General features: G+C 52.2%; 7 protein-coding genes across 7 annotated transcripts; 2 read left to right on the plus strand and 5 right to left on the minus strand.

Moving 5' to 3' along the window:
- Window positions 1-3420: 3420 nt before the first annotated feature.
- BBA_04464 (PTAB protein) lies at window positions 3421-6006 on the plus strand (the record flags this gene model as incomplete). The annotated part of the gene is made up of 3 exons (XM_008599561.1): window positions 3421-3724; window positions 3795-4012; window positions 4066-6006. 3 exons carry the CDS (start codon window positions 3421-3423, stop codon window positions 6004-6006), a joined length of 2463 nt encoding a protein of 820 aa, XP_008597783.1.
- Window positions 6007-7348: 1342 nt separating this feature from the next.
- Window positions 7349-8411, minus strand: BBA_04465 (uncharacterized protein; the record flags this gene model as incomplete). The annotated part of the gene is made up of 3 exons (XM_008599562.1): window positions 7349-7410; window positions 7469-8198; window positions 8262-8411. 3 exons carry the CDS (start codon window positions 8409-8411, stop codon window positions 7349-7351), a joined length of 942 nt encoding a protein of 313 aa, XP_008597784.1.
- A 496-nt stretch (window positions 8412-8907) lies between these two features.
- Window positions 8908-10497, minus strand: BBA_04466 (6-phosphofructo-2-kinase; the record flags this gene model as incomplete). Its single annotated transcript, XM_008599563.1, has 4 exons — window positions 8908-9426; window positions 9497-9610; window positions 9661-10250; window positions 10392-10497. The coding sequence occupies 4 exons, from the start codon at window positions 10495-10497 to the stop codon at window positions 8908-8910; spliced, it is 1329 nt and encodes a 442-aa protein (XP_008597785.1).
- A 2250-nt stretch (window positions 10498-12747) lies between these two features.
- Window positions 12748-14187, minus strand: BBA_04467 (eukaryotic aspartyl protease; the record flags this gene model as incomplete). Its single annotated transcript, XM_008599564.1, has 3 exons — window positions 12748-13052; window positions 13103-13250; window positions 13309-14187. 3 exons carry the CDS (start codon window positions 14185-14187, stop codon window positions 12748-12750), a joined length of 1332 nt encoding a protein of 443 aa, XP_008597786.1.
- Window positions 14188-15939: 1752 nt separating this feature from the next.
- On the plus strand, window positions 15940-17856 carry BBA_04468 (indole-diterpene biosynthesis protein PaxU; the record flags this gene model as incomplete). The annotated part of the gene is made up of 1 exon (XM_008599565.1): window positions 15940-17856. One exon carries the CDS (start codon window positions 15940-15942, stop codon window positions 17854-17856), a length of 1917 nt encoding a protein of 638 aa, XP_008597787.1.
- Window positions 17857-18563: 707 nt separating this feature from the next.
- BBA_04469 (uncharacterized protein) lies at window positions 18564-18863 on the minus strand (the record flags this gene model as incomplete). The annotated part of the gene is made up of 1 exon (XM_008599566.1): window positions 18564-18863. One exon carries the CDS (start codon window positions 18861-18863, stop codon window positions 18564-18566), a length of 300 nt encoding a protein of 99 aa, XP_008597788.1.
- A 6887-nt stretch (window positions 18864-25750) lies between these two features.
- On the minus strand, window positions 25751-27567 carry BBA_04470 (KH domain-containing protein; the record flags this gene model as incomplete). The annotated part of the gene is made up of 4 exons (XM_008599567.1): window positions 25751-25860; window positions 25935-26115; window positions 26180-27499; window positions 27559-27567. 4 exons carry the CDS (start codon window positions 27565-27567, stop codon window positions 25751-25753), a joined length of 1620 nt encoding a protein of 539 aa, XP_008597789.1.
- Window positions 27568-27898: the final 331 nt, after the last annotated feature.

Raw genomic sequence — 27898 nt, forward strand, 5'->3', positions numbered from 1 at the left:
CTTGGTCGGGAGGATTTTGGCGTTTTTAGGTATAGGTTAGGAGACAATTATGAAGGCGATGTGATTTGAATAGCCGGCTGCAGCGGTATTACTTGGTAAATGTGACTGTACCTGAATACAAAGTAATATTAGTATGCTAAATATTGATCGTGACTAAATTCAGCTGGGGCGCATTTGATTTGTCCTGTATGTTGACGCGTTATCAGAGCCGCGGTACAAGGTATTTAAATGTGTGATGGTAGCTTATTAGCACAAATAGTAATTCGCAACTGACCCGAACGTGACCAACATGCCTGCTCGCAGCCTCAGGACGTTTACATAGCGCGTTCAGTATAAAACAAAAACCGATAAGTACAGACAGCATCATACAGGACCGAGTATGTTCATCAGATCATGGTGCTCGATAAGCCAATCCACAAGCTTGTGTACGTCTTGCTGCGAGACCACGCGCAGCATGTGCAGTAAAGTGGGCTGGCAAATACGAGTAGTTATCTGCAGAGTACCGTGGCGCGTCTACATTTACTATTTAAGAATCTGATCACGATTACACGAAATTTTTATTGAAGGGGAGTGCAACATTTGAATATGCATATATATTGATATGGGTATCCTGGAATATGTATGGGCGGGGTCCTGCAGACTTTGCGCTTGTTAGCGGAGGAACTTTGTACATCATGAAGTGAAGCAGAATAAAAAGACAGATAAGGTGCAAGATCAGACATCCAAGGAAGATTATACCCTCATTTATCCCAAATTGGCTCTATGGGACTCGAGTGGAAACTGCGAATCAATGGGAAATTTCATCATGAAAACACCGTGGGGGAAAAAGAAAACAGACAATGGCAGACGGAAGAAAATTGTCTTTAACTTACGTTAGCGAGCAAGTCATAACCGCAGTCGACTGCTATTAGTATTCATCGTGATCGCATGAAGGCATCGAAGGAATCTAGAAGACTTGTTGTTAGCACAAGTCTCGATCAGAAAAATTGCAGTCTTGCAGCGTTGTTTCAAAGTGCAAACCGAGTGACAAGTCAGACAGGAAATACTGGCAAGTAACAGGTCCCTTGCGAGGGGGACCCGAATGTTTCTTCATGGTCGATTCAGATATGAAAAGAAGAGGTGTATGATTGTCATCATTCAATGGCGGTATGCGATTGGGAGCGAAGCAGGACGAGGGTGCAAGTGAGCATGAGGAAAAGCTTACCATGAAGAGGACATCAGCGAGAAGAGAGAAGCAGACACCTCAACAGATCCCCCAATGCAAGAGACAGAAAGAAAACATCTCGACCGACCCCCAGCTGCAGCTTTTCACCAAGAAACAGAACATTCTTCAGGCCATGAACATGCAGGTTTCGCGTCCAGTAGCACTGCGATTGATATATTTCTGTGGCAAAAAGCTGCAGTCTTCCGTTCATCAACAATCCATGCCCGTCAAAGATCGACTTTGGCCGGGTTAGGAGTTGTTTGGGGGTAGTCGAGGGGTGAGGTACCGTAAGTGAAGATTTTGGTGAAGAAAAAAAAAAGTTTCGAGGTTAATGAATAACAGTGCCAAAGTACAGTTTCAGGGTTTCCGCCGACACTGTGCTTGTCACGTGAACGGCTGTTTTCGGTGGGCTCCCCGTTTGTTTAGAGTGTTAGCGCCCGTAGCCCCCCCGGGCAAGGCGGACGACAGTAACTAACTAGCTTGTCAGCTTGTGTGGGTAGAAAAGGGCTTGATATGGGACTAACTAGCTTGTGTGGGTTGAAAAGGGCATGATATGGGGTGTAATGCCGCGAAAACGATAGCTATAAAAACGTGGGAAAAAAGCAGCTAGGCCAAACCGTTACCACGACATGGAGTTTTCGATTATCATCTTTCTCCTACACGAGTCACCCATGGTTTGGAGGCCTGCTGACATGTTGACAACAAGGTGGTGGAAGCGCACACTGATAGGCAAAAACCCCCGGTACAGCGGTGACTAGCTCGGCACTAGCGCTGTTATCGGGGCGACCACGACATGGGGGATTTTCCCAGCCACCCGGCGCCTACAACGCCCAGTGACGAGAAAAAAATCGTCGTGTCGTGCCCACACAAACCGCGTGTCACAGCGTCAGAGCCTGGAAACTCGATATATGCATAGCCTCGCCTGCAGCACCCCGTTTGAGCGGCAGGTCCCAAAGACAGAGTGAAGAGAGAGAGAGAGAGAGGAAGAGGAAGAGATGAGCGGGCGCCCACCCTAGTCAGTTCAGGGTCACTGTCATCTCGCCCATCAAAATGCCTTGGTGTTAGTCTGCTGTCGCTGTCGCTTCTTTATTACTGTGACCTCGATTCATTAGCGCTCGTCCCAGCGTCTCTGCCCCCGAAAAACAGCGCGTTTTGCTACAGTGGCCTGTTTTTCACCTTAAGCTGGTATCACTGTATTGACGTCTGCCTGCAGCAGCCCGAACCTCGCTCGTCACAGAAAGCCCAGCCAGCCAGCAGTACGACTCAATTTTTTTCTCCCTCTGTTGAACCAGGCAAAAATCTTTGCTTCTACCAATACACAGCAAAGAATATCTCCACCAGTGATATTCGACCGTTTTCTCTTCTTCTTTTGCCACCTTGATTCATTTTGTTTCCTTCCTGCCTACCTACCTCTTAAACACCACCCCTGGACTTTTCGGGGGCCTAGCACTGATACAGTATTCCTAGCGCCTGTGGCCCAGCGCGGGTACTTTGCTTGGCTGCTGAAAAGGCTACCTTTGCCTGGGTGATCTAGCTGCCCACGGAGAGCGGCCCCCCAAGCCCAAGCCTGTTCAGCCTTTTCCCCGATACTGGCTCTTCCTGACCCCCTCATAATCTGCTTTGCCTATCCGCGCCCATCGCCAGCCAACATCTCTCACCCCATTGCCGGCCTTGGCTTCAAACAGTCGCCGCGCATCCCCAACGGCATCGTCTCTACGTGCCTCTCATTCTTCCTCCTCTTCTCTCACTCGTCCTCGTTGAACTATCGCTTCCTCGCTATCCGCACGCGCGCACTCTGTGCTCCTTTGGCCTCAGGCCCTGTCCAGTGGCGCCAGGTTTTGGTATCACCGTCACGCCATTTGTCACGCATCCAGGCATCTCTCGTCGCGACTTCACTCTTTGCCTCCACGACAAACATTCTTGTTCCTAGTCGACCACGATCTCTTCGTCTTTGCCCCCACCCCCCGTCCGGTCGCATCCCCAAGGACGACCCAAACCCTCGGAGCCCGCGACCTACGCCGAAGCACACGCGCCGACACGTTCTCATCGCCATTCATCTTGCACGACAATCATTCACTGCCACACATACATCTCATTTATCGGTTGCGCCGCACGTTCGCCTTCGACGTCTCTCCGTTGACGCATGTGCATGCCATAGCATCTAGCACATTCGTCGATATCCGTTGCCTGTGGATAGCCGACCTGCTCGTTGAGCTATGATGGCCACGAGTATGGGCCCGAACTTTCAGGGTCATCCCGCCGGTATGGGACATCCAGGCGTTTCTGGTCATCCCATGGCTCCGGGCATGAGTGCCAACGGTGGACAGCCAGGTACGCCTGGCGGTGGCATGCCTCATCAGTTTGCAGGCAATCCTATGGCCGCTGGAAACCCCGCTGGTATGAACCCAGCCATGATGGCGGCCATGCAACATGGTGGAAATCATAATCTTCAAGCCGCTTTTCAGCATATGAGCCCTGCTCAGCAGCAGGCGTTGCAGCAGCAACAACTGCAAAACCAATGTAAGCTACACTGTCAGCTTCCTGCCTGATTTGACCTGTTTGTTAACTATTGGTCCCACCTTCCATCTAGTTGCCAACCCAGGTGCTGTAGCTCAAATGCGTCAACAGCAAGTTTATGTACAGCAGCAACGGCAGGCTTTGATGGCTCAGCAGGCTATGGCTCAGAATGGCGGCATGGCACCCAACAACATGGGTGGCAATGGCATGGCCGCCAATGGCATGCCCATGAATATACAGCTGACCCAGCAACAAATGCAGCAGCTGCGACAGGGCGGTCGAATCAACCCTGTAAGTTTTCATTACCTGCAGCCCTCATCCACCGCAGGCTAACCCACCCATAGATGCAACATCCTCAAGCCCAGCACGCCGCTCTTATGGCACAACAAATAGCGCTTCACCAGCAGCACGCCGCGCAAAACCAGATGCAACAGGGCGGGCCTAATGCCCAGCATATGCAGATGAACGCGCAAGCGCTGCAACATCTGCAACAGCAGCAGCAGGCCCAGCAGCAGGCCCAGCAACAGGCTCAACAGGCCCAACAGGCCCAGCAGCAAGGTGGTCAACAAGGCCAACAACAGGGCCAGCCAGGGCAACAGAACCAGCAAGGTCAGCAACCAGGCCAACCGGGTCAACAGCCCCAAGGCCAGGGCCAACCTGGTCAGCAACAAGCACAAGCTCAGGCTCAGGCTCAGGCCCAGGCACAGGCCCAGGCACAGCAGCAGGCTCAGCATCAAGCACAGCAGCAGGCCCAGCAGCAGGCCCAGCAGCAGGCACAACAGCAGGCCCAGCAGCAGGCGGCTGGTCAAGCTCAGCAGCGGCAGCAAACGCCTGCCCAGGGCTCGCAGGCCGGTACTCCTGCCCCGACTGGTCAGCACACGCCGCAGCAGACGCCTGCACCGGGACCCAGCGTCGCGCAAACGCCACAAGCTCAACCTCCGCAAACCCAGGGTCAACCGCAGCAGCAAGTTCAACAACAGCAACCGGGTCACCAGCCTCAGCAACAGCCGCAACCTCAGCAACACCCCATGCTGACGCATCAGATGAACGCTGCCGCCCAGCAGCTAGCCATGAACAATTCTATGATGCAGCAGCAACGTCGAGAGCACATCAAGGCTCAATGCCTGATGAGGCTGTCCCAGCTGAGCGAGCACTTAGGCGGCTATCCGGGGTCTCGAAGCAGAGACGACTTGACTTACTGGAACGATCTGGTTGCACGTTTCTTTTCAAGATCTGCTACTTTCCGCCACACTCTTCACGCTAGCGCCGAAGGTGAAGACACTGGTCCCCGTCAATACGACATCACCTTCCCGGCTATTGCCCGATACTTCCATACCCACTTTGGCAGCGGCGTCAAATCCATGCAGCTTACACTGGGACAAGGAACTATCGACAGGCCTGTATCTACCGACGCGTACCTGATCGAGAACCCCAAAGCCAGCTTTATCTATTGGTTTGAGACTGGATCGCATCTGGTATCGAGCGGCAGTCTGCGAGTCTTGTTCGATAGCGAGCAACGGATGGAGCTGTTTGAGTTCGTGGCTACTAGCCACGAGGAGTTTGTCGCTCGCAAGCAGGTTATTGATGCTGCCAAGCCGGCCCATGTCTGGATGAAGGAGTGGCACAGGGTCAACTCGACCGATGCTAAGCAGTCGCCGGAAATGTCTAAAAAGGGCAAGGGCAAGCAGCTTAAGTCGCCGCAGTCTCAGCCCCCGGATGTTCTCAACGATCTGCCAGATTCCGCCGTCAATAGACAGGGTGTCACAGAAGCGGTCTATCAGTTCCTGGAGATAGTAGAAGTCATGGGTCAGATGAATCCGCTGTTCAATTTCACCCACAACAACCCCGGCCTCGGTCCTTACGCTGCTCTCGACCAGTACGTGTCGACCTTTATCAACGCAGGTCCGGGACAGATGCCACATATGAATGGCCAAGGACCCCAGGGTGCCCCGAGAACCCCCAGCTTCAGCCAGTTTCCCATGGGAGCTAGCCCGGCCGCGGCCAACATGAACCTTCCCGGCTCACCCCACATTGGCAGCCCAGCTCCCGGTCAGATCCAGGCGCCGGGCATGCAGCTCCAGCAAAGTCAGCAAGGAACCAGCTCCAGTGGACCGAGTGCCAACACCTCGCCGGCCTCGAATAAGCGCCGACGGCCGTCAGCTGTTAAGATCGAAGATGACGGCTCTGGTGGGGGAACGCCGGGGTCGCAGATCAACGGCGTTGGCAACAGAAATAAGCCAGCCACTCCACGCATGCCAAAACGCGTCAAAACAAACCCGTCCTGAGGAAGAATGATTTGGCACCTGCAGCGTGTCTTATTGTTTTTCACTAGCATTATGTTTTGACGTCGTTTCGTTTGTACCTTTTTTCTGTTCCCCCGGCGCACACTTACAGCATGGCGGCGGCCTCGTTTTGGTTTTATTTCTTGCTTCGCGGAATTGCTCTAGCCTGGGGTTCTGGTTGACTTGTTTTACAATGGACACGAAGAAGATGCTCTTGGCCGGCCCTTAACACTTTTGGGCCAAGTCTTGTGCTTTCCAGTTGTTTATTATTTTTACGTTTTTCATTCGTGGGTCCAAAAAGCATTGGAAGTTGGTTGAAAAGAGTCTCTCCCGCCAACACTGTTGAAGCCGGTATGCTCGAGATACCCCTGCCTGCGAGTCGAGTTGGGGAACCTGCAAGACTCTCAAGATTGATGACGGCTTAGACCCGATACGTCGTCATGGTATAGAAGATGGATGATGGGTTGATGCGTGTTCTTGCCGAATAATGGGAAGCGGGTTACTAAGGCCGCAGGAATACGGAACGCAAGGCAAAAAAAAAGAAGAAGAAGAAGAAGAAGAGGAAGCATCGAGCAGGAATGGAGAGGGGAAAGTAGTAAGACAATGTCGGAATAGAAGCGTTTTGGTTCTTTCAGCCACTGTGGTTTATATTATTACACTATCTGGCTGCACTTTTACTTGTCTGAATTTTCTGGGTAACTGGCGTTGTTTGTCTGTTCACGACTTGATTTGTCTTTAGTACTGCGTTGCCACTTTTTTGCGCATTCTGGTTCGATTGGTGTTTTACATCTTATTTGTACAATGTAACAAAAAACATTCTTGGCTGTTGATTAGTCTTTTCGGACAATGCTTTTCACCTATTTTACGTCCTTGTTAGTGAACTGGGGACTACTTCCTGTTGAAGTTGGAATAGATATATCATTTATATCCTATTCATGAAACCCAGCAAAATTTTGTCATCCTACATTGATTACTTCAAAGTGGTGCAAGCAGATACAAAAAAAATAAAGAAACCACTTGATGAACGGAAAAGCAAAGCAAAATCTCTTGCGCCTGGTTTCCATTCCAACTCATTGGACATGTTGCCATTAAAGATCTCCCTCGCTCGTCCAATCGTCGATATGAAACCCCCTTCCAGGAAACAAACACAACGACTTTTTCCGCTAGAGAGAGGGCAGCGACAGATGTGATATGCACCAACACCTTCCTCATGACCTTTTTATTTCCTGCGGCACAGAGCGTGCGGTCCCTTTCGCGGTGATGTCCGGCGCAGCACCGGTCTCCTTGACCGTCACCTGGCCGGGACCGCGCGCGCCTTTCGTCCTTGGTTCATCAATCGCGCGTCTCAAGAGACGATTATCGAAGTTGCTGGCGGCGACGGCGGTGGAGGTGGTGGCGTGCTTGAACCTGACATCGTGTTAGAGAATCAATCAGCCGGTAAGAGTTTCCTGATAGGCACATTTACCTCTCGAACTGCCGTGGCTAGCAGGTGGGCTGTTGGCTCCGGAACCGGGAGGCGGATTATCGAGTCTAGGAGAAGAGGACACATGATCGCCTTGTCCATCATTGGCGTCTTGTCCAGCGTTGCTGTCTTGACCATCATTGGCCTCTTGTCCAGCATTGCTGTCTTGCCCGTCATTCCCGCCTTGTCCAGTATTGCCGTCTTGTGTAGCATTGCCGCCCTCTACATCAGCACCTCTCCCACCAGCACCCTCCTCCTCAGACAGCACAAACACCATCCAGTCCCCCCTATTCGCCGCATCCCCCAGCGCCTCCCCCAGCTCTTCATTCCCCTCCTCCACCGCCGCCGCTCTGCGCTCCCACACCACCGGACTCAGCAGCAACACGCGCCGCCCCCCTCCACTCACGACCTGCACGCCCGGCGGCTCGCGCCCGCTCGTCACCCTCAGAACCCCACGGCTCATTCTCCCGACCTCGCCGTCAAACCCGTGCTGCGAGAGCACGTACCCCACGTCGGCGAGCACCCGCGCCATGGTCTCCGGTGCGGCCGCGTACCGCACGTCCTGCACGATGCAGCTACCGCCTTCTACGAGCAGCACGACGCGCATGGAAATGGGAAGCCGTTGAAGTGGGAGCGCTTCTGGGAGCAGCGGTAAGGGCTGCTGTTGCGGCTGCTCGTCATCGACTTCGCCCAACACCCTCCCCACGCCGCCGCCGCGCGGAGGACTATCCTGCTAGGATCGCCATATCGCCGCGGGCGCCAACACATTGTACACGGGCGCCGCCGCCAGCATCACCGGCTGCGGCGCCTGGATTAACGTGGTAGCGGGCGGGGGCGCCAGGAGCGACATGGACTGCATCGTGTAGGCGCAGCGCGGTTGCGGCGAGATCAAGAGTGCAGGTTGCGCGGCGACGGCAAAGATCGGAGGCTGAAAGTAATAGAACATGCTGTTGGCAGAAAACGAAAAGGTTGTACGGAAACCGGAGGAAGAGGAAGAGCGGGAAAAGCTCCAAGCGTGCGGCAACAGATTAAGAAAAGGAAACTGATGTGCGGTGGGTGAGGGAAGCCGTTAATGTCATATAGAGAAAGAAAAGTGAGCAAGAATGAGACGACAAAGGGTAAATATTGTCAAGTTATAATAATTCAGAAGCCGCTGAATCACGCAAAGGGCATGGTATCACAGCACGGAATCACGCAGCGGAAAGAACGGTGTAGAGCGCCGTGCTGGGTTGCTGGTAAGAATCTTGCCCTTTTCTTTCTTCTTTATTCAGGATGTAATGCGTCATTGTCTTGAAGCCATTGTATTCGTAAAATAACCCAACACCGAATGCATGTATAAAAAACCAAACCCTATTCCTGCCGTGTTGAGCCCATTTTTGCCGTGCCCCGTTCCGATGCACATTATTCAAGTCATAATCGGTAAGCTCCCGAATCCCTGGATGTTACATTGTATCGCCCGTAGGGGCCTCGTGCTTGGCCGTGCTGCCCTTGCCGCGCCAGGTGCTGACGGCAGGAATGTTGGCCTCATAACGAATCTCCTCGGTGCCGTACGCGCGAGGCGTAAGTTTGATGAGGGTGTGCAGGGGCACGTTCATCCAGGGGCTCTTTGCCTGATCCTTCTTCATAAAGTAGGCGTAGATGCAGCGCAGGACTGCCTGGTGCGTGACAATGAGAATGTCTTCGCTGCGCTCGAGCTCCATGATGATGGGCTCGAGGCGGATTACAACGTCGCGGTACGACTCACCCGCCGGGTAGCGGTAATTGTACTTGTCATCGTCGCGCGCCACAAAATCCTCCGGATAGCGGTCCTTGATCTCCTGGTAGGTGAGCCCGTCGCAGACGCCCGAGTCGAGCTCATCGAGGGCCTTCCACTGTAGCTGATTGTAGTGCACGGGTAGCCAGCGCGCGGTAGCAATAGTACGCTTCAGTGTCGATGTCCAGACCGTCAGGGGGCGGTCATCCTGTCACGTCTTTTTAGCTGTGTTGTCGGACAAGTTTACGTTACACGGTATGAGAGTATATGCTGCTTACCCCTACTGACTCGCGAACTAGCTCGGGGAGCTTCTTTGCATACAGCTGGCCGCGAGGCGAGAGCATTGTATCACCGCCGATTCGGCCGTCAAGGTTGTACAGTGATTCCCCGTGCTTCAAAATGTCAGTGAATTGTTGCGTTCTAAGTAGGCAGGCACACTCACTCTGGATAGCCATACGGAGCGTGGACGGATGTGCAGGTTCATGAGGTAGTATACAATGCGACTCTGCAAGTAATCTTGGATGCGGTTGATGATGACCTGCTTGCCAATGTTCATTATTTTGAGATATGTGTAGTCGCCCTCATCGGCGTCGCCATCAATCGTTTTGTACACTTTTTCGTACTGGCTGATGCGCCGGCGAAAGTCGTTGGCCGCCTCATCCGGGTCCTGATCCTTGTAGTCGGGGCTGGAGGTCTTGACATCAAGAATGTTGGCCATAATGACCTCCTCCTGGTCGCATAGGCTTTCAACAAAAAGGACTTCGATGCCGTTATCCGTGCAGATGTCGTGGACCCATTTGCGGCGGTCCTTTGTGGAATTGGTTGCGTCGAGAATGCCAACGACGCCGCCGGAGCGGAACCAGCGCAGCATGTCGGCGACGGCGGCCTCGGCGGCGGCACGGCGCTTTCGCTCGCCCTCTGCATTGTTAAAGTCGAAAAAGTCGGCGGTCGGATGTGGCGCATCGTTGCGCCGGTAATTGCCGACGTTGAAGGTCTGGGCTGTGATGGAGAGCCACTGGAGGTAGCGTTGGGCTGGTGGTGGTGCGTTAGCGGCGTTATGAGAATAACGGTTTGAATGAAAAAGAACAATGCCGAGAACGTCCAAGCCACGGCCGAGCAAGCTTGGAATATGAATGAGATGCCCTGGGGCCATATCAGGCTACCATCACTCACCAATCTGTGCAATATAGCTTTTGCCTCTGGCGGGCAAGCCCACCATGACGACACATATCTTGGTATCTTCGACCTGAACGCCGACACCGTTAGCTTTTGCCGGCATGGCGGGCAGGCGTTTCTATCTATTGGCAAGCAGTGGTGTGTGTGAAGCGGCGTTTGGGCGAGCGCAAAGACATGAAGGTTTCTGGTCGGCAGTGTATTGGCAGAGATGACGGGCAAACGAGATGAATGGCAAAGAGTGCGATAAGAGGTAAAGAGATAGCAATGCTGGGGAAGAGATGAGTAGACGATGTGTTTGAGACGAGTTTGGTTAAGTAGCAGAAGGTCAAAAAAAAAAAGAAAGAGGAAAATTAAAAGAAGTAGAAGCCAGAGCGGACAGATGGCTTTGACGGAGGAATCGATCGCGTGAGGCGGGAGCGGTTCCTCGGTTTAGGTTTTTTCTGGGGCTTCCGGGGGACCGTCAGTGGGCCAAAGAGCCCTGCGGAGTGGTGCAGAGTCCCCAGAGTGTGCTGTACTTAGGTAGGCATTGAACATATCTGGCCTGTCGGTGTCACACGATTCCAGAACACGGCTGTCTTTTTGCCCTTTTATCTTCTCGTCTCCCTCGAATCTCTGAAATGATGAAGGAGGCAACCCATTTTTGCTTTTGGCAGCGAGCTAAGCCGTCGAAAATAAACGGCCAGGGTCGGGTATGAGTATGAGAATGGCAAGTGAACCAGCAGTCTAGACTCGTGCCCCGCCACAAAGGGTACCTTGGCAGCAAAGCCATCCTGCAGCATCTGTAGGTACCCGCCGCCTTGGCCAGTGCTAGCAGAGAAGTAGGTAGCCACGCAAAGCTCGCAACTGGCAGCCATTGCCCCGCATCAGAAAGACTTCATGGCAAACGTCAGTTCGATACAAACAGACGTTCTTCATCATAAAATCTTTCCGTTGCTTCGTCCCATTGTCATCGAGCAGCCAATTCATCTCTACTCTTTTGTCCGCTTTTGTTGTGCTATTCCAGGAACACATTTCTTCGTCGTCAACCCCGGCCTTCAGTGGACCGTTGTCCTTGGGCTGGCCGTTTTCTCCACGGATTCTCATCTCGCAATCGACCGACCACCTGCAAGATCCGGCAGTTCTGCCCACCTCCAGCATTTCTTTCTTCCTCATGCAGCTCCAAGCCAGAAGTCAATGGCCGATAGAGAGCTCAGAAAATTCTCCAGCAACAGTCCTCTGCTCAAATGTACTGCGCCTAGGCACAGCCCGAATTTTCTCGTATCGGAACCGGGCGTCGTTCATAAAGAAAATTGCAACATGGTCCCATGACCGATGCTGCAAGGCACCGCAGCCCACAACCCCGACGAGGCAATGAGGTTTCGGTTGTTGCTCCACCACTGACACCAATGTCCCAGCCCGTCCCGGGTCTGTCCGAGGTAGGTGCTGTCCACATACCGCCACTGCGCCGTCACGGCTGCTCTCCTTGGAGGCTTCTGGCGGCTCTCGACGGCACAGCTTTCGTGTCATCTGTTTTCACGCCATATTCGTGGATCGATCCGTGGCCTTGCATTCTGCACCATATACTCAGATCATACAACCGCAGGGTAGACTCCTTGCCTCCTAGGCCATGATCGCTTGCCACTCCCGCCATTCGCGAACCAAGGAGAAAAAAAAAATCGCCATTTCCCACTTGGGTATCGACACAACACACGCTCACCGCTCCGAACTCCCCGCCACTTGACAAAAAGAACCGGGCTTGCAGAAATACACAAGCACACATGAAAACACCACAGAGACCCTGAGGATTGGACTAACCTTGCTCATGCTGTAGGTATTCGCCCTTGCCCGGCCCGTAGGCGCAGGAGGCCCAGCCGACACTCCCCTCGTCATGTCTGCTGCTTCTCGGCGCAGTAGAGAAGAGATCGAGTTGTCGTCACTTGCAGACACTGTACTGGTATGCTCGCCTGTCTTCCTCGTTAAACATGCAAGGAATACACGACACGGCTCTGCTCTTTCGATTTGCACCTTTTCTAGTGTAGATGTAGCTTGTAGACCTCTGCGTAAGCGGGTCATGCCAACTTCGCAACGTCCACCGCCAGCAAGCTACCAGCGATAAGCGCAACTACCTGAGTTAGGTGCCGTTGCTAGTGGGCGGCTACATTGTGCATTAAAAGCGGGCAGTTGTATCAAATGCGTCGACGATCAAACAAAATCGACCTTCAGCGACAATGCTAATTCTTATAATTCAATCATCTACCAAAAACATAACCACTAACAAAAACCTCTTTGTCGCAACACAGCGGCCAATATATTATATCTCCAATACCAGCATCGCAAACCATCACCACTGTGTGCCTACCGTCCCCTCAGCTCATTACCGCGAGTAGAAGCGCATCTGAGCTGCCCCAACGTCAAAGACGGCCACGACATTCTGCAAGAAGGCATCTCCTAGAATGTATGGTCCCTGGCCGCCGCTTGCCACGGCAATGGCGCAGTACCCAGTCAGTGGGTCAACTAGATCATGGTAAATCATATCCGCAGGGTTGATCCAAAGGTCAACGCCGGAAACAGTTATCGCAAAGCTAGGCGGGATCGAATTGCATGGTGCAAAGTACATGCCCCATTGGTACAGGTAAACGGCGCGTGGCTGAAAGGACATGGCGATGGCTTCGGCCAGAGCTTCTTCATATTAGCGCTTGATTCACCTGTTGAGTACAAAGTCAACTTACGAGGGGGGAGGTACATCAGTGTTGTACCAGTGTCAACAATATAAGGATATCTGGTCGCGTCTGTAGTCTGACCCCAGCGCACGCCGTCTGGGATGATGGTGTAAAACGAATACTTCCATGCAGTTTCCGCTTGGTCGATAAGATTTGCCTAGTAAGCGTTAGATATATCGGAAAAGCAGACCGAACCAAAAGTGAAAAGTCCTTACCACAATAAGATCCGTCGAGGCAGAGTCACCCCGCACCCAGTCGATGGGAGGAAGGCCACCCCAAGCAAGCACACCATCAGAGGAATTCTTGGAAAGGGCCACACTGAACACGGGATCGAGGCCACCCTGAATGATTGCATTGGTAAGGAAAGGGGTATAAGTAATGGCGTTCCAAGTGGCCTCATCCCCGATTTCACCGTAGTAGGCGCTGGTGATGGAAGGGTACGCAAGACCCAAGATTCCGACAGTGGCATTGTTGCCACGCCAGTAAGTACTGTTTGCAAGGCCAACCTGCTGCTTCGTGACGGTCACTCCACCACAGCTGAGGTCAGAGTAGCCCATGGGGCCAGAGATCTTCTCTCCGGAGCCGTATCTGAGGAGAAAGTGCAGCTCGTCGATGGTACCCTGGCCAAAATCGTCAACCAAGGATGTACCAAAGCCACAGGCAGCTTGGTCGTGGGAATTTCCAACACTATCGATGCAGTCAAAGTCCGACTTGGCTGCCCAGGTATCTGAGCTGCCGGTGTCGAACAGCAGCCACACAGGCTTTCCATCCCAGCCACATTGGATAGCGTACTGAGTAGAGTATGCACCGACAGATGAGATGTTCTGGAACGTTTGCTTGACACTGCCGGGAGTAGAGCGGAGAGCACGTCCAAGAGCAGAAATTGTGCCATGATTTCCCTTCTTGCCTGCGACGTGCTTGAGACGAGAAAAACGGGGGGTGGGACGATCGGGCTTGGCCATGGTAACGGCCTTGACCCGTTCAAAGGTGATGCCGTTCATGGGCTGAGATAGATCCCAGTCACTGGCATGACGCTGCTCCTTGATACCGCTTGCGGCTACGGCCAATGCCGAAACGAGGATACTTGCTTTCATGGTGACTAAAGGTACAGGTATCCGGGACTCGTGGATCGACGGTGAGAACAAATATACGAATTTAGCGAGGCAAATATGCTACCAGCGCTACCAAAGTTATTGTAATGATTGCAAATGATTTGAAGTGAATCTGTGTTTTTTTCGAGTAGTGTGATGATGGAAAGGGAGAACAGTTATTTATGTAGAAAGCAAGAGCTGTTTGTCTACCTTGGCTTGGCTCAACTCGCCTCGCGGCCTGCATTTGGCCGGGCAGCCGGCCGCGACGTTTGCCAGCTGGCAAGCGATAGTCAGTCAGTCCGACGCGGGTATTGTTTCCAGATGACAAAGGAGGCAAACCTTGGCAGGTACACTATCCGCGCTTGTCGCTCCTTCGTCTTCTTCATGCCAGATTAGTGTCGTATGTTTGATGTTAGCCAGGCTTCGGGGTACATCCGCCGAGCTGACCTTGCACAGCAGAAACTGAAGGTCGCCAGATTCTCTGCAGCAGACAAATATGGCGAGGAGATGCGTTCCCGCTTAGCGACTCTTTCGACTTCCTCGAGGCCCAATCGCTTTGGCGAAGGGAGCAATCATTGCACCGACTCGGCTTTCGAAATGTGTCATTACAAAAAACAAGTCAAGTACACCGCCGCGCTTTGGACAGTGATTGAGCTTTATCTCAAATTTTGTGTCACCCTCATCGAGTTTAAGATTGATATGACGCAAGCGAGACGGTGCACCATCAACCCGCGCATCGGCTGAAGGGGCAAGTGTCAGAGCTCGTCCATTCCATAGCCGGGGCACTCATCGGTAGCTACCCAGTATTTCAAGATGCTAACACAAGTAATCAATTTGGGCGGATTGCGTGTGCGATGTTGGACATGGAATTGCTTGCTGAGCGTGGCACCAATGGCATACTTCATTTGCCTTTAATCCACTTTACCGTCCGTTTGCCAAACCTGAGTTGACAAGTGTGCAGCTCTTACAAGGACTCTGGATGGGTAAGCATATAAGTTGTTGTGTTGTTTTGAATTGGTTCAGCTTGGCGTTTCCGTTGCCGAAACCAGTGTGACGCAACAACAGAGGTACTAATCAAGGTGCAGGAGATGGGACAGCAACTGGCCGTCCTTCATGGTACTGTCGCGACCAAAGTCGATGTACTCGAATCAGTCGGTATATTGAGATGAACAACTGCATTACCGAACTGATGTAGCTGCAGGGATCTATTATCTGATGCAACATGTACACGAACTAAACAGGCAGGCGGGGCTACGACGTAGGGCAATTCTACTGCGCTTTGAGTCTTGTGCCGGGATTTTACTTCAGCGTCGAAATATCTCCCTTGCTAGCCGTTATGCCAGATGCCAAAATACCGATAACCATAATTGACAAAAGAAACGGCACGTTGATGGGGATATTAGCAATGGCATACCCCGGGCACTTTATCTCGGTAACCCGCAAAAACAACTGGTGGAGTAGATTGAATGCCGCTCGCCCCACCACCAAATGATCGTTGTGCCTCGGCTACAAAGGCGTTCCTGAACATGGCATTTTGCTTGCCACGTCGTCAGCTCGATCCAATCTGTACAGGTCTCTTGTGTCTTGAATTTCGAACCATCTTGGCTGATCCTGCATGAAGTCATACTCCGTCATCTCGAGGTATCCTGCATCGCCGCCACAAATCATTTCTCGGCTACTTGCTCATCGGCTACGTTTACGCGGAGACGATTACAAAGGCTTTTGGCAGTCGCCGGACATTCAGAGAAACGAATCATGTCTCGCATCGATATTGATGACAGGGCTACCCCTGCGGATCCTCTGGGGTTTATGCAACGATTGAGCCCGTCAGTTACTTACTATGAGCCGACAACGAGCACAATAGCATCTGGGAGCAGCAATTCGCGAGCTGATCCGGAGCTCATCTTGCTGTCGACATGGATGGGTGCGAGAGAAAACCACATTGCCAAATATGTTCAAGGCTATCGCGTCATTTTCCCGACATCCCGTATTCTTGTCGCTCAATGTCCATTTACGCATGTTGTAATGCCATTCTTGGCATGGACGCAGATCCGCCCAGCGGTGCCCATCTTGAAGGCAGTTGTCGAGTCTGAGACCAGGCAGAAGGTCAAGGACGATGATAGCAGCGTCTTCACCGGAAACTCCACAGCGCCGCGAGTGCTCATCCATGCCTTTTCCAATGGCGGCATCAGCAGCACGCTGTTCCTCTACAACGCTCTCAAGCGCTCGCTTGGAGGGAAATTCACTCTGCCACAACACGTCTTCATTTTCGACTCCTGCCCTGGAACATTTCGATGGCGCAACACGGCCAGAGCTATTATGAAGATACTTCCGCGCTGGTGCTCACCCGCCGTGCACGCTGTACTATTCTCCATTTGGCTCTTTTACCGCATCATGCCGGTATTGCAACCTCGGCAGAACGTCAATTCGCGAACGATACGGAATCCGCGATTCCAAGAATTCGAAGTCCGCCGCACGTATCTGTACGGTACCTCAGATCAAATGATTCCGCCCACCGATGTTGAACACGAGGCAGGCTCAGCCGCGGAAGCCGGGTTCAATGTGCGTCTGGAGCGCTTCGAGGACGCCACGCATGTTGCCATTCCCATGTCCCACCCCGAGCGTTACTGGCGTGTTGTCAAGGAATCTTGGTACGGAGAGGAACCGGCTACTAGTATTGCCGTCCAAGCCTCTGACGGGAGCCAAGAGAAGCTGGAGGCCGAAATCAGCTCAGAGACGGTTGCCAAGCGAATCAGTCTCGTAGATAATGAAAAGTCTATATCCGAGGAGGCTGGCATCTTGGTAGAGGATATCAAGAGCGATGGAAAGGACACCATCGCAGCTGTTGAAAAGACGGCCCAGGAAGTTTCCAAGAGCGCACAAAGTACGCTAGAGAATGCCACAGCCAAGTCAGAAGAAATCAAGAAGCAGTCTGGGGCTATCACTGAAAAAGCGCAGCTCAACGCTCGGGATCTCAAGGCTGACGCGCACGCTGCGATTGAACAGGGCCAAGCTAAGGTGAAGCAACTAAAAGCCAATGCAACCGGCACCGCTCAAGAGATAGAGGTCAAAGCCAACAAGAAGAATCTCAGCAAGGAGGTCAACACAGCCGCCGAGAATCTTGAAGTGGCTGCGATTCATTCACTGAAGGACGCTGAGAAGGCTACCAAAGAGGCCAAGATAGACGTCGCGGCGCCCTTGATGAGTGCCGCAGCGAAGCCTAAGCAGGACAGTGAGGGCAAGGGAAAGCTTGTCGAGCGTCCCAACACGCCGGATACCAGCGCAGCACTCCAGGCCGCAATTGCTGCGGCGGCGTCGTCGTCGTCGAGCCCTGAGGCCGCCAAGGCAAGCAGCTCCAATACGCGTGGCCGCAGCAGCAGCAGCGGTGTGCAGGAGCCAGCGGCACGCTTCGGCGGCAAGGTAGACAAGAGTGCGGTCAAGCTACCCAAGTCCAAGGCGCCGCATCCGGAGCTGACCAAGGCGGACGATAACGATGCATTGGTGGTTGTTGCGAAGCCAGTAGAGCCCAAGGTCCCCACAGCCGAGGACAAACGGAATGTTGAGCAGCCGAAAGCTGGCCCCAAGGTTGAACAGCCTAAGCAAAGCAAAAGCAGCAGCAGCAGCAGCAGCAGCAGCAAGTCGAAAAAGTCCAAGAAGAACGGAAAAAAGTAGATACGAGACAGATTGTGTATAATAGTGTAGACGAGAGCACACGCGTACATGGGTCACGGGGATAGAACCACTGAGTTCTGGATGCATTTGCAAAGACTATCATAGACGGCGGCATCGTTAAAAAAATTATGATGCACGAAACATGACATGTGTCATTGTCAATATACATGTTTGGCCTTGATGGAGTGCCAATGTCGCACTGCATCTCTCGACGTAGCTGATGTTTGCTAAAGAAATGCTCAACAGTCTCCAAAACGAGTGGCGGTCTAATCTAACTCGTCCAAATACTCGCAACGTCATCGAGATTGACCCGTTGAGGAAAGAGAAATAGCATGCCTGAATTGAAGAAGAGTAGAAAAGATGTCCGATATGCTTTGCCTAATTCGATGCCTAAATGAGAACACAGAAACCTAAAAAAGAACAAAAAAAAACAAAACTCCGCCAGCCATTTCTGACATGCCCACAGGTAGATCCAAGAAGATGGGAGTCGGTCGATAACTAAAGGCATGCATCAATACTCCAATGCTTATTTTTTCCGAGGTATAAAAAGTCATGTAAATCGTGGAAAAGAAGGTTGTTGGCGGCTTGTGTTCCGCTCTCATAAAAACGGCTCAATGGGCTGTGGGCTCCAATCCGTATGGGTTTGTTGTATATATGCGCTTTCCAGAAAAGACGAAATGGTGGTTTATCTAAGTGCAGATTTGCGCTCATGTTCGTTGTCTTTTGGAAGAACTTGACGTAGTCGCATCTTGGGTAGCGCCGCGCTTGGCCTCAATTTTTGGGGGCGATTCATAAAGGCCGACGCCGCCAAGACCCTCGTCTTCTTGGGAACAGCGGTCGCATTCCTGGTCAAATTTATGTTGTTCAATATTGACTCCGTTGGCACAGTCGCCGATTCCGCCGTTGTTTTTGGCTTCCAAGCACAATAGAGCCTGTGAAAGGTCCTCCCAGGTGTGAGCCTCGTTACATCTGGTGCAGGTGCCGGCAAACACGATCATTCGACACATGTTGGCGAGATGTGATTGATGGAGGAAATTCTGTCGGAATGTCAAGGCTCTGGGGGGATTATAACGAGTGCGACATGAAAGGTGCAAGATGCATGAGCGACGTTCGAAGTGATCGAGTGCGACAAGGCAGCCAGTTTCGGGTGAAATAGTACGACGCAGCCGAGGACTCCGTGGGCGGGCGGGTTGTGCGATATCCGAGCGGGTTCCCAACGGCAGGATGGAGAGATAGGAGAGGGATGGTTTCGATCAAGTGACAAGAGGGCAGGGATGTCAGTGGCGAACGGTGGCCGACGATGTTCGGATATGCAGATTTGGCGTGTGGTCGACAGAATGGAATGCGGGATGCGAAGCAGAGGAATTGAAAGACCAGAGTGTGTAAAGGCTCCCCAAGACAAGATTGACCCAGATGATGCGTATTGAGGTGTCGGGCAAGGCGAGAGAGTAGCGGTAGCGAGGGATCAGAATGGATGAGAAGTGCTAGAGACGATGAGGAAGTCGGACTGTAGTGGGCGGCGCTGATGTCTGGTGCTGAGAATTGCGTCTGCGGAAAGAGAGCTGCGTGGGGATTTATGAAGCCGACCAGGGTCACACGAGGACGAGGACGGCTCGAGGGGTTACGCGGCGATTCGAAAGGGGGGCAGGGATTGGCGTGAATGGTGAGGCCAAGACGATGAAAGCGAAAGAAGAAACCAACCGGGCGGGTGGTGGTGATGAAAAATGGAAAATGGGAAGCAAGGTAGGACGAGCAAAAGAAGGATGGATGACTGGATGAGAGAGGGCGTGATGGCAGAAGGTAGCACAAAGAGAATGATGCACAATGGGAAGGAGGAAAGAAGGTTTGGGGCCGTTTGGGGCCGTTTGGGGGTGAAGCCTACCTAGGGAAGGGGGTGAGTGAAGGGCTTTCAGGGGGGGGGTTCTTTGTTCGAATTTTCGAAGGTGGGCAGTGAGTAGTTCCAGGCTTCAAGCAGCAGTCACGCACTAAAAGCATAGGATGGCCAGCCTGCAAATGAACATTCTTTAATTTTTTTCAGTAGACTTTTTAATGCTTTTGGGCCGATTCCAGTGGGCTTGGTGGGTTCGGGGTTCTCTGATGTGTAGAATCTCAAGGCTCACGACCTCTGGGCGGCCGTCAACGGGCGGAGCCACTGAAAAGGGTTCGCCCCGGCAGATTTTCAGCGGTCCGGTGGCTTGGGGGCAACCCTCAACTGCTGTAATTTGCGGGTACCTAATTCACTGTAAATGCCCTGGTCATGTTGCATGTGGAGTCACTGTAGGCGGTATCTACCTTAGGTATCCGTACCTGTCTTTGCATCTGGTTTTGATATCCGTCCTGCCCTCTGTCCTCACCCACAATCTATTGCCGTTGATGATTCAAGCAATTTCAAGTTCTCATCGAACCCCGAGATTGCTCTCATCATCCATCCTCGCCCAAAACACTTGGGTCACCCTGTGCCCGTGCTCCGCGTTATTTGTATCCATATCCGTTGGGCGTTTGCCATCATCTCGGCCACCCGCATTCCCGCCTACGAATACACGACGATGCAGGCCCCCCTCGTACACTGTCAAGCCGCACCGCAGACGCCGTGTTGTTTCTCATTTTTACGCCCTTGACAAGTCAATTCAACAGAAAAATGGACTGCTGATACTTCTGCTGCTGTTACTGCTTCGCTGCTGATATTCTTGTACCTCGCTAGGCTCATCACATGAACTAGCATACAATGTGCATTGCCGATACAGTTCCCTCTCCGCACGAAGCAAAACTGGCAGCAATCAACAACCATGTCCAAATCAATTCAAATTATCCCACTATATACGCCCTGACCAGGCGTTCCACACTCGATAACCACTTGCATCACCCACCCACTCATGGCAACCTCTGGCCGTTTTAAAACTATGGGACCGCCTATCAGCAAATTCTGTGACTGCAACACTGGCTATGTATTTAGGTATTTAGCAGCTCACTTGTCAGGGCGCAATTCCTGCCGCGACTCTTCTCTACCAGTACCACTAGGTAGTTTGTTTGGCTGCCCTATCCCTCACAGCCAGAATTCGCGAAAACGACCAAGTCAGCCAGCTGCCTATTCGTCACCATTCGCTCAGTCCAAAAGTCAACTACTACTCTCACGATTGCCCAATAAACGTCAGCCCATTCTGCAACTCTAGAGCTGCGAGTGCCTTGTACCGCAACCTGCGTGTCCATTTGTTTGATGAGACATACAGTTGATCGTTCGTTCGTAGAGAAAAGAGACGAGAGGGTTGCACGCCACCTCGCGACTTTCCATCCAGGCTGCATCATGCATGTATCTACGGACATGCTGCATGTGGCCACGCCATGCAAGATGGCGACACCAGTCAAAAGAGAAATAAAAAGAAGAAGAAGAAGAACCCACAGGCAAGAAAAAAAAAAGAAAAAAAAAGGACAATGCCTTCGTGATGGAGTGAAAGCCATCCTTTGTCTTTGGGCCTTCTCCCAATCTTCATCTGTCTCTACCTTGTGCCCACATGGCCTCCATGTCTCAGCTGCGGCAGTCCAGAGGACGATGGGAGGCTTGTGCCCCTCTTTGGCTGCGACTCTCTTGTTGTTTATATACCTCGTGCCGCAATTTCAATCATCGATCGAATCGGTTCTATTCTTGTATCGATGGATGTCCTGCCGGCTGATGATCTGAGCGACCTTTGTTCTTAGGCGCTCCTGTCCATCGGGCGGCATCCCGCATCTCAAGTTGGCAGTCGGCGAACCTCTCTGATTATGGCACACCCATGTATTCGTAACGCTGTCATGCTCATTATCAACCAGCAAGCCACGACCAGCCTTGACGCGCTACCCACCACTACTTGCAGTGCAGGCTGCGCGTCCACCATGGAGCACCGCGGACTGGCTGCCGGTATTTTCAATTATTCTCATAGCCCACGGCGGCCAGAGCCAGAAACGTTACATGCTTTATTATTAATGCAGAGTCTGTCTGCACTGCACCTTGGTGGATTTCGCGACTTGTTGCGTCTGTTCTCGCCTCCCAATCAGCGCCGCTCCGGTGCCTACCTCTCGGCGGCCATTACCTATTGTGCATTCATCAAGCGTTGCAACCAAAATCAAGCCCAATAAAGTGGCGTCCGAACGGCATCTTTCCCTCGCATGCCGCTGCAATGTTTATCTGCTGTGGCATGGTGATGATATTGATGCTACCCTCTGGCGCATGAGATGTAAACGAGACGTCTGTCTGGTATTACGAGTGTCTGGTAGCACTGCTGCCACTCGCAGATGGACAATTTCATCGGCCTACTCTCGACACCCCGTCTCGTGTCTGAATCGAGTGTGCAGCTGCCTTGTGCACGTCGAAAATATTTTCTTGTCATTCTGATCCTGTCCAACAAGTCTCTCGACTTCTTACGCGTGGTGTTACCAGCCACGTATACGGCTACGCTACACTGCTCAAGCTGTGTAAGGCGACCTGTCATCTTTTCATGGCGTGGTGGCGGCAACGCCGTGCTTTGTAATGATTGTTACGCTGAACGCTAATTCACCATGCTACAAAAGGAGGCTCGCGCGAGAAGACAGATGCAATTGTTAACAGCGGCCTTTGTAACTAGCTCGCGGACTGCATAATGTGATATGTGGGTTTTGGCTCAGCTACTTGGTAGCTGGAAGTCGCGACCCTTGGACCTCAGGACTATTGGCGCTAGGTCCAAGACATACCAATGCCAATGGTCCCTCGCCAACACAGCCATATTAGCAATAGAGGGTGGTGTGCACATGTACGATCGATGGCAGGTCCGATTCGCAAGGTAGGAGAGTCGCCAGTGAATTCGTCATCTTGGGAGCGTACGATCTCGCGCGTGGGAATAAGCTGCGAGAAGGCGAGGCTGACTGTGTTGTAAATGACTTTGCCTGTCTAGGCCAGGATTTACATGGGCCCTGATGAAAGGTGTGGGTGTCAACTGAGAGTCTCTTGGGCAGGTGAGACACCAAGTACCGGTGGCTGGAGATGGATGTTCAACGTCCTGTGTATCCACACTCCTCACGAATAGTCTTGAGCAAGGTTGCAAGTAGCAAGGACTTATTGCAAGGTACTTAGTAACGAGGGCCAACTATAAATCGGCATGTCTCTCGCTCAATACCCCCGACATAGTATAGACGACGACGACACGGAAGTAGGGATATAGACGGTCATGCACTCTATTCGAATAGAGTTCACTCCTCGATAAGCACAATGTCAAGGACAAGCTTTCCGGGATAGCTATGGCTTGCGGGACTTTGTGCGAATCCTGGACTGAACGCATCAGAATCTTGTCACGGGCCAAAGCCATGCAAGTGCAAACGCAACGCACTATCAACTACGGAGTAGTTCTCCGAGAATAACGACGCCGATTTGAGTGCGACTACCGGATTCAAACAGCGTCCGACAAGTGCGCAGCAGTCGCGTCAGCCGCAGTCGTCGAAGCCTATCTAACACACGCAAATTCGAGAGTCCGGAATGAAACGGTGCCTAGCTTTTAATTTTTCTTTTTCTCTTTTTTCTTTTTTCCTTTTCTATCCCTCAACCTGTGATGAGCGATGGAACGGTGCCCGGAGGACAATGACCTTTGTTTGTCCTGCGATTTGTCTTTCTTTTTTTTTTTTTTTAGTTTTGCCATGCAGAAAGAAGGGCAGGAATTGTCAACCCATCGGAAACGTGGAAGCGACTCGAACGATTGCCAGCATGCAGGAAAAAAGAATTAGGCAGATTTTAGGGAAAATGGCCTCATCGCCCATCTATGTGAGAGGATATCTGTGACGAGGGGCATGCCTGGTGAGCAGGATTAGAGTTTCCTCGTGGCATCATGTTTCCTCTTTGAGCCAACGGTTGGCGCAACTTTGGAGCCAATAATTAAGGGCTTCGTTTGCATGTTGCCGTTTGTAACTGCTCTACTTTTGCAACATTCTGGAATGTCTCCCTGCGTTTATGCTACGTTTTTCTGAAAGGCCTCGTTCACTTGTCCCCAAAGCCCGTCATGTACTCTGATTTTTCCAAGGTCATTGACCACAAGAGACGGGGGGAGGAAAAGGTTGTTCCTTTTTTTTTCAACTTTACTGCTTGATTGAAATGTAAAAGGGCAATGAGCGTTCTCGGAAAAGAGCCAATAGCGGCTCTAGGAAACTTGAAACACCCTATTTAATTTTTCAAGACAACGGGGGCGCTTTCTTTGTGGCTTTTTTTATTTTCTTTGCATGAAGATTTGAGAAATGTATATTGAAAAAACGGTCTTCTCCTATCGTTGTCCTTTCCGTCCACACCTACCCCGCTGATCGGCAGCCACTGCCACCACCACACACACACCACCAACGGCTTTGTCTCCTCGTCTCTCCATTTCTTGTCTTTTTTATCTTATCTTATCTTATTTTATTTATTTATTTATTTATTTTGCTTTTCTGCTTTATATTACTCATCAGTCGTCGCGCGATGGAGGGGAGGGGGACACCCTCCACACGACTCCGGGGGTGCATTGTTGATGCACATGCAAGCTTTGTATGCCGGTAGTGCGAGAGAGAACAAGGCTTGCGGGCCTCGTGTTTGTGGCTTTTCCTTTTTGTCCCGTCTACAGATATCGTTTTCTATATACTCTTTATGGAAAATGCGAGCGAAACAAACCCCGCGCTTTGAGTATATGAGATTCTTCAGTTGAGGCAATATGTGAGTACATGATGATAACAAAGCGGGAGTAAGAAATTCTTCTGCTATTAGAAAGAATTAAGAATACCTAATGACTCGCAGAGCCAAGAACAAACATCAATAATTCGCGCTAAGATCTCCTTGACCTTGGCAATCGCCGTTGACTAGACGCAGAAATCTTACACGTCAGTCGCATCATTTGCAGGTCACGGCACTTGGCGAAATATGTATTTGTAAACTGAATTTCTAACACAAAGGTCATATTTATAATTTAGCAGAGACGCCAGCAAAGACACGGATACTTATGGAGAGTTGAAGGCATGCAGAAACGTCATCATATAACTTGCTTCTTACTTGTTCTTCTTCTTCCTCTTCTTGTACTTCTTCTTCCTTGTCTCCTACTTTTTTTTTCTCTCTTTTGGCTGCCTCCTCGTAAACACCCCTTTAATACATTTCAATTGCTTGCCTTGCCTACTCTGTACATGTGCAGTTAGAAAATCCACCCTCCCAGCTTTTTCTTCTTATTTTCGTCTTCCTTTTTCCCATCCCCTGCGATCCAATCATCATTAAGAAAAGTAGACGGTATAATATTGTACCGTGACGGTCTAAAAGCAAAAAAAGAGAGCGATGATGCTTCCCCAGGGTGCATTTTGCAAACATGCTCTGAAAAAAAAGGCGGTTGCCAGCTTTTGACACCTGTCAAGGTCACGGCCACCCAAAAATCGGACCAATTCCACTAGTGCACGGTACATCATCTATCACTTTTCCTAACCAAAGGTCATGGCCAAAGAGTATGATACGTCAAAAGGTCCAATCCGGAGGGAAGGAGACAAGCTCAAGGCACCACCACCAGCGTGTCAGAAGAGGTCACCGAAGAGAGCGAAAAGCAACGGGCACGGCACCCGCGCCGTGCTGTACATGCAACGTCCCGGGAAAACAGGCGAGCACACCGGAACAAAAAAGTCAACTCTGCCATGCGCTGCGGCCGTGTTGATCAGGCGATGAGAGACGCAAATAATGATCCTGGACAGCATCCCAAAAGGGTATATCGGGAGAAAGAAAAGAATACGTCCGCAGTCCTGGAATGCACACCGCAAATGTAGTGGTATCAAAGTTCAACGAGAGTCAAAGCAGTAGAAGGGTTCAGGTCCCCGGGCGGGATATCATCACCAAGCGCACGCGTCAAGTCATATGGGCACACGACAAAAAAAGACAAGCAAACCGCTTTCACCAAAACGCTCATTTCGGCGGCGCTCCAGCGGAGGGGGTGCCTTCCCCTCCGCCTTGCTGCTGTTGCTGGTACACCAAGGATTGGTACCAAAGGGCCACGTAGTTTTGATAGCCGCCGTCTGCAGTCCCTGTTAGTATTCACTGATGAGGTCTGGCAACGATCAGATCATGCTAAAGATAGATTTCAACTTACACTGTGCATATGGATCCGAGGCATCACCTGAGGCGCCTTGCGGCGGTGCGTTAGTAGAAGACGAGGGCTGCGAGTAATTGTTTCCACGGTCGCCGTGTCCGCGGTCGTGGTGACCTCCTCGGCCTCCGCCGTCGTGGCGATCACGACCGCCTCTGCCGCCACCTCCGGCATTCTTTTGTTTCTATCGACCGATTAGTGACTTGATGCAACAGCAGTAAGCGTGCAGGCCAGGAATCTCAACATACCATTGCTTCGACCTTTTCGTCAATCAGCTGCTTGGCGCGTTCGATGCTTTCTGGCGCGCCAATCAGCGAAATTTCACGCTGCACCTCGCCCGGACCAGACGACGGCGCCACGTTGATCTTGCACTCGGCTTGGGCCTGAATCTCGCGAATCGTCTCGCCGCCCTTGCCGATAATCATGCCGACCGCATCAGACGGGACGTAGATAGCGTCAGTCACTTTGCCCGGCCCATCGTAGGGGTTGTTGTGCTGGAAGTGGTTATCCCTAGACTGGCCACCACCGCGCGACATGGGAGGAGGCTTGCTGCCACCGCCACCGAGTGCTCCCCCTTGAGGAGCGTCAGCGCGGCTGTCGCTGTCGACGATTTCAAGAATGGATTCCTTGGCGCGAGCTGTGGCCGTTGGCGTGCCAATGAGATTGACAGGTCGGAGGCCGTTAACGCTCTTGGACTCGTGCACAATGTTGATGTGGCAGCCTGAGCGCTCCTGCAAATCGCGAATCGTCTCGCCGCCGCGGCCAATGATGAGACCGACAGTTCGATCTGGAACCATGATTTGCATGTGATCCTCGCCGTCGCGCAGGCCACCAGCCGCACCCTGGCTAGACTTTTCCTCGGCACGGTTCAGCGCGCCCATGCCGCTGTCTTCAATGATGCGGTTGATGGCATCCTTGACCTCGGCGCGGCGCGGAGCGGGACCAGTGATTCTGCACTGGCGGAAAGGACCACCGTCGGCAGGGGAAAGGAATTGTACGCGGCAGTTCGATTCGCCTTCAATTCTGCGCAAGTTCTCGCCGTTGCGGCCAATGATAAGCCCGACAAGGCTTGACTCGATCTGAATGGTCTCGGAATTCTCGTCGCCGCCTCCTCCAGAACGGAGAGGCGATCGATCGCGACCCTTGCCGCCACGAGGAGAGTGTCTACCGCGCGAGGGCGGGGACCAAGACCGGTCTCGGCCGTGATCGCGACCGTGACCTCCACGGCGGTCATTATGATGGTCGCGTTGAGGTGACCTCGATCGCGGGCGTCCGTATGACGGGTCAGAGTCTCTCGATTCAGCACCATAGACGAGGGGTTGGTCGTAAGAGGCGACGCCTTTCGCAGCCGCAAATGCACGTGCTTTTGAAAGCACGTCGTCGAAGCTCATGGTACCCGAGTTTACCGGGCGGATGGCACTCAGGTCGACGCTTCCAGAGGCCGCAGGCGCAGGCAGGCCCTGCTGGGGAGGAGCGCCATAGCCAGCACCACCAGGAGGGGGGCTTCGGTAGTCGGCTTGGGGTGCGCCTGGCGGAGGGACATATTGACCTGGAGCGCCCGGAGGGGTCTGTGTAGGTGTGGCACCGGCTGGTCGTTGAGAGGCTAAAGGGAGGAGAGAAAAATCACGGTCAGCATGAGGAAGGGCACTTTGGCGCAACGAAGTGGTCTCACCAAGAGCCGCGAGGATGCTCTGAATGTCAGGCTGAGACTCAGCCATTATTGCGATGCGAACAAGAGGCGTAACAAGCGATGCGGAGAGGAGGAGAGGGGTGAGGCACGATTGAGGTAATTTGGGCGACAAATGAGCAGCAAGCTAGTAAGTAGTTGTACGACCGAGGCAAATGTCATACAAAAGATCACACAGCAGCAGAGGTCAATGATTGGCCACGAGCACTGGGCACCTTGGGATATACAGCGGACGGCGAAAAACGAGTGATGAGACGTTGAAGCACGCGAGAAATTCTAG

Source organism: Beauveria bassiana (genome assembly GCF_000280675.1).
Source record: "Beauveria bassiana ARSEF 2860 unplaced genomic scaffold BBA_S00010, whole genome shotgun sequence".
Taxonomy (NCBI): domain Eukaryota; kingdom Fungi; phylum Ascomycota; class Sordariomycetes; order Hypocreales; family Cordycipitaceae; genus Beauveria; species Beauveria bassiana.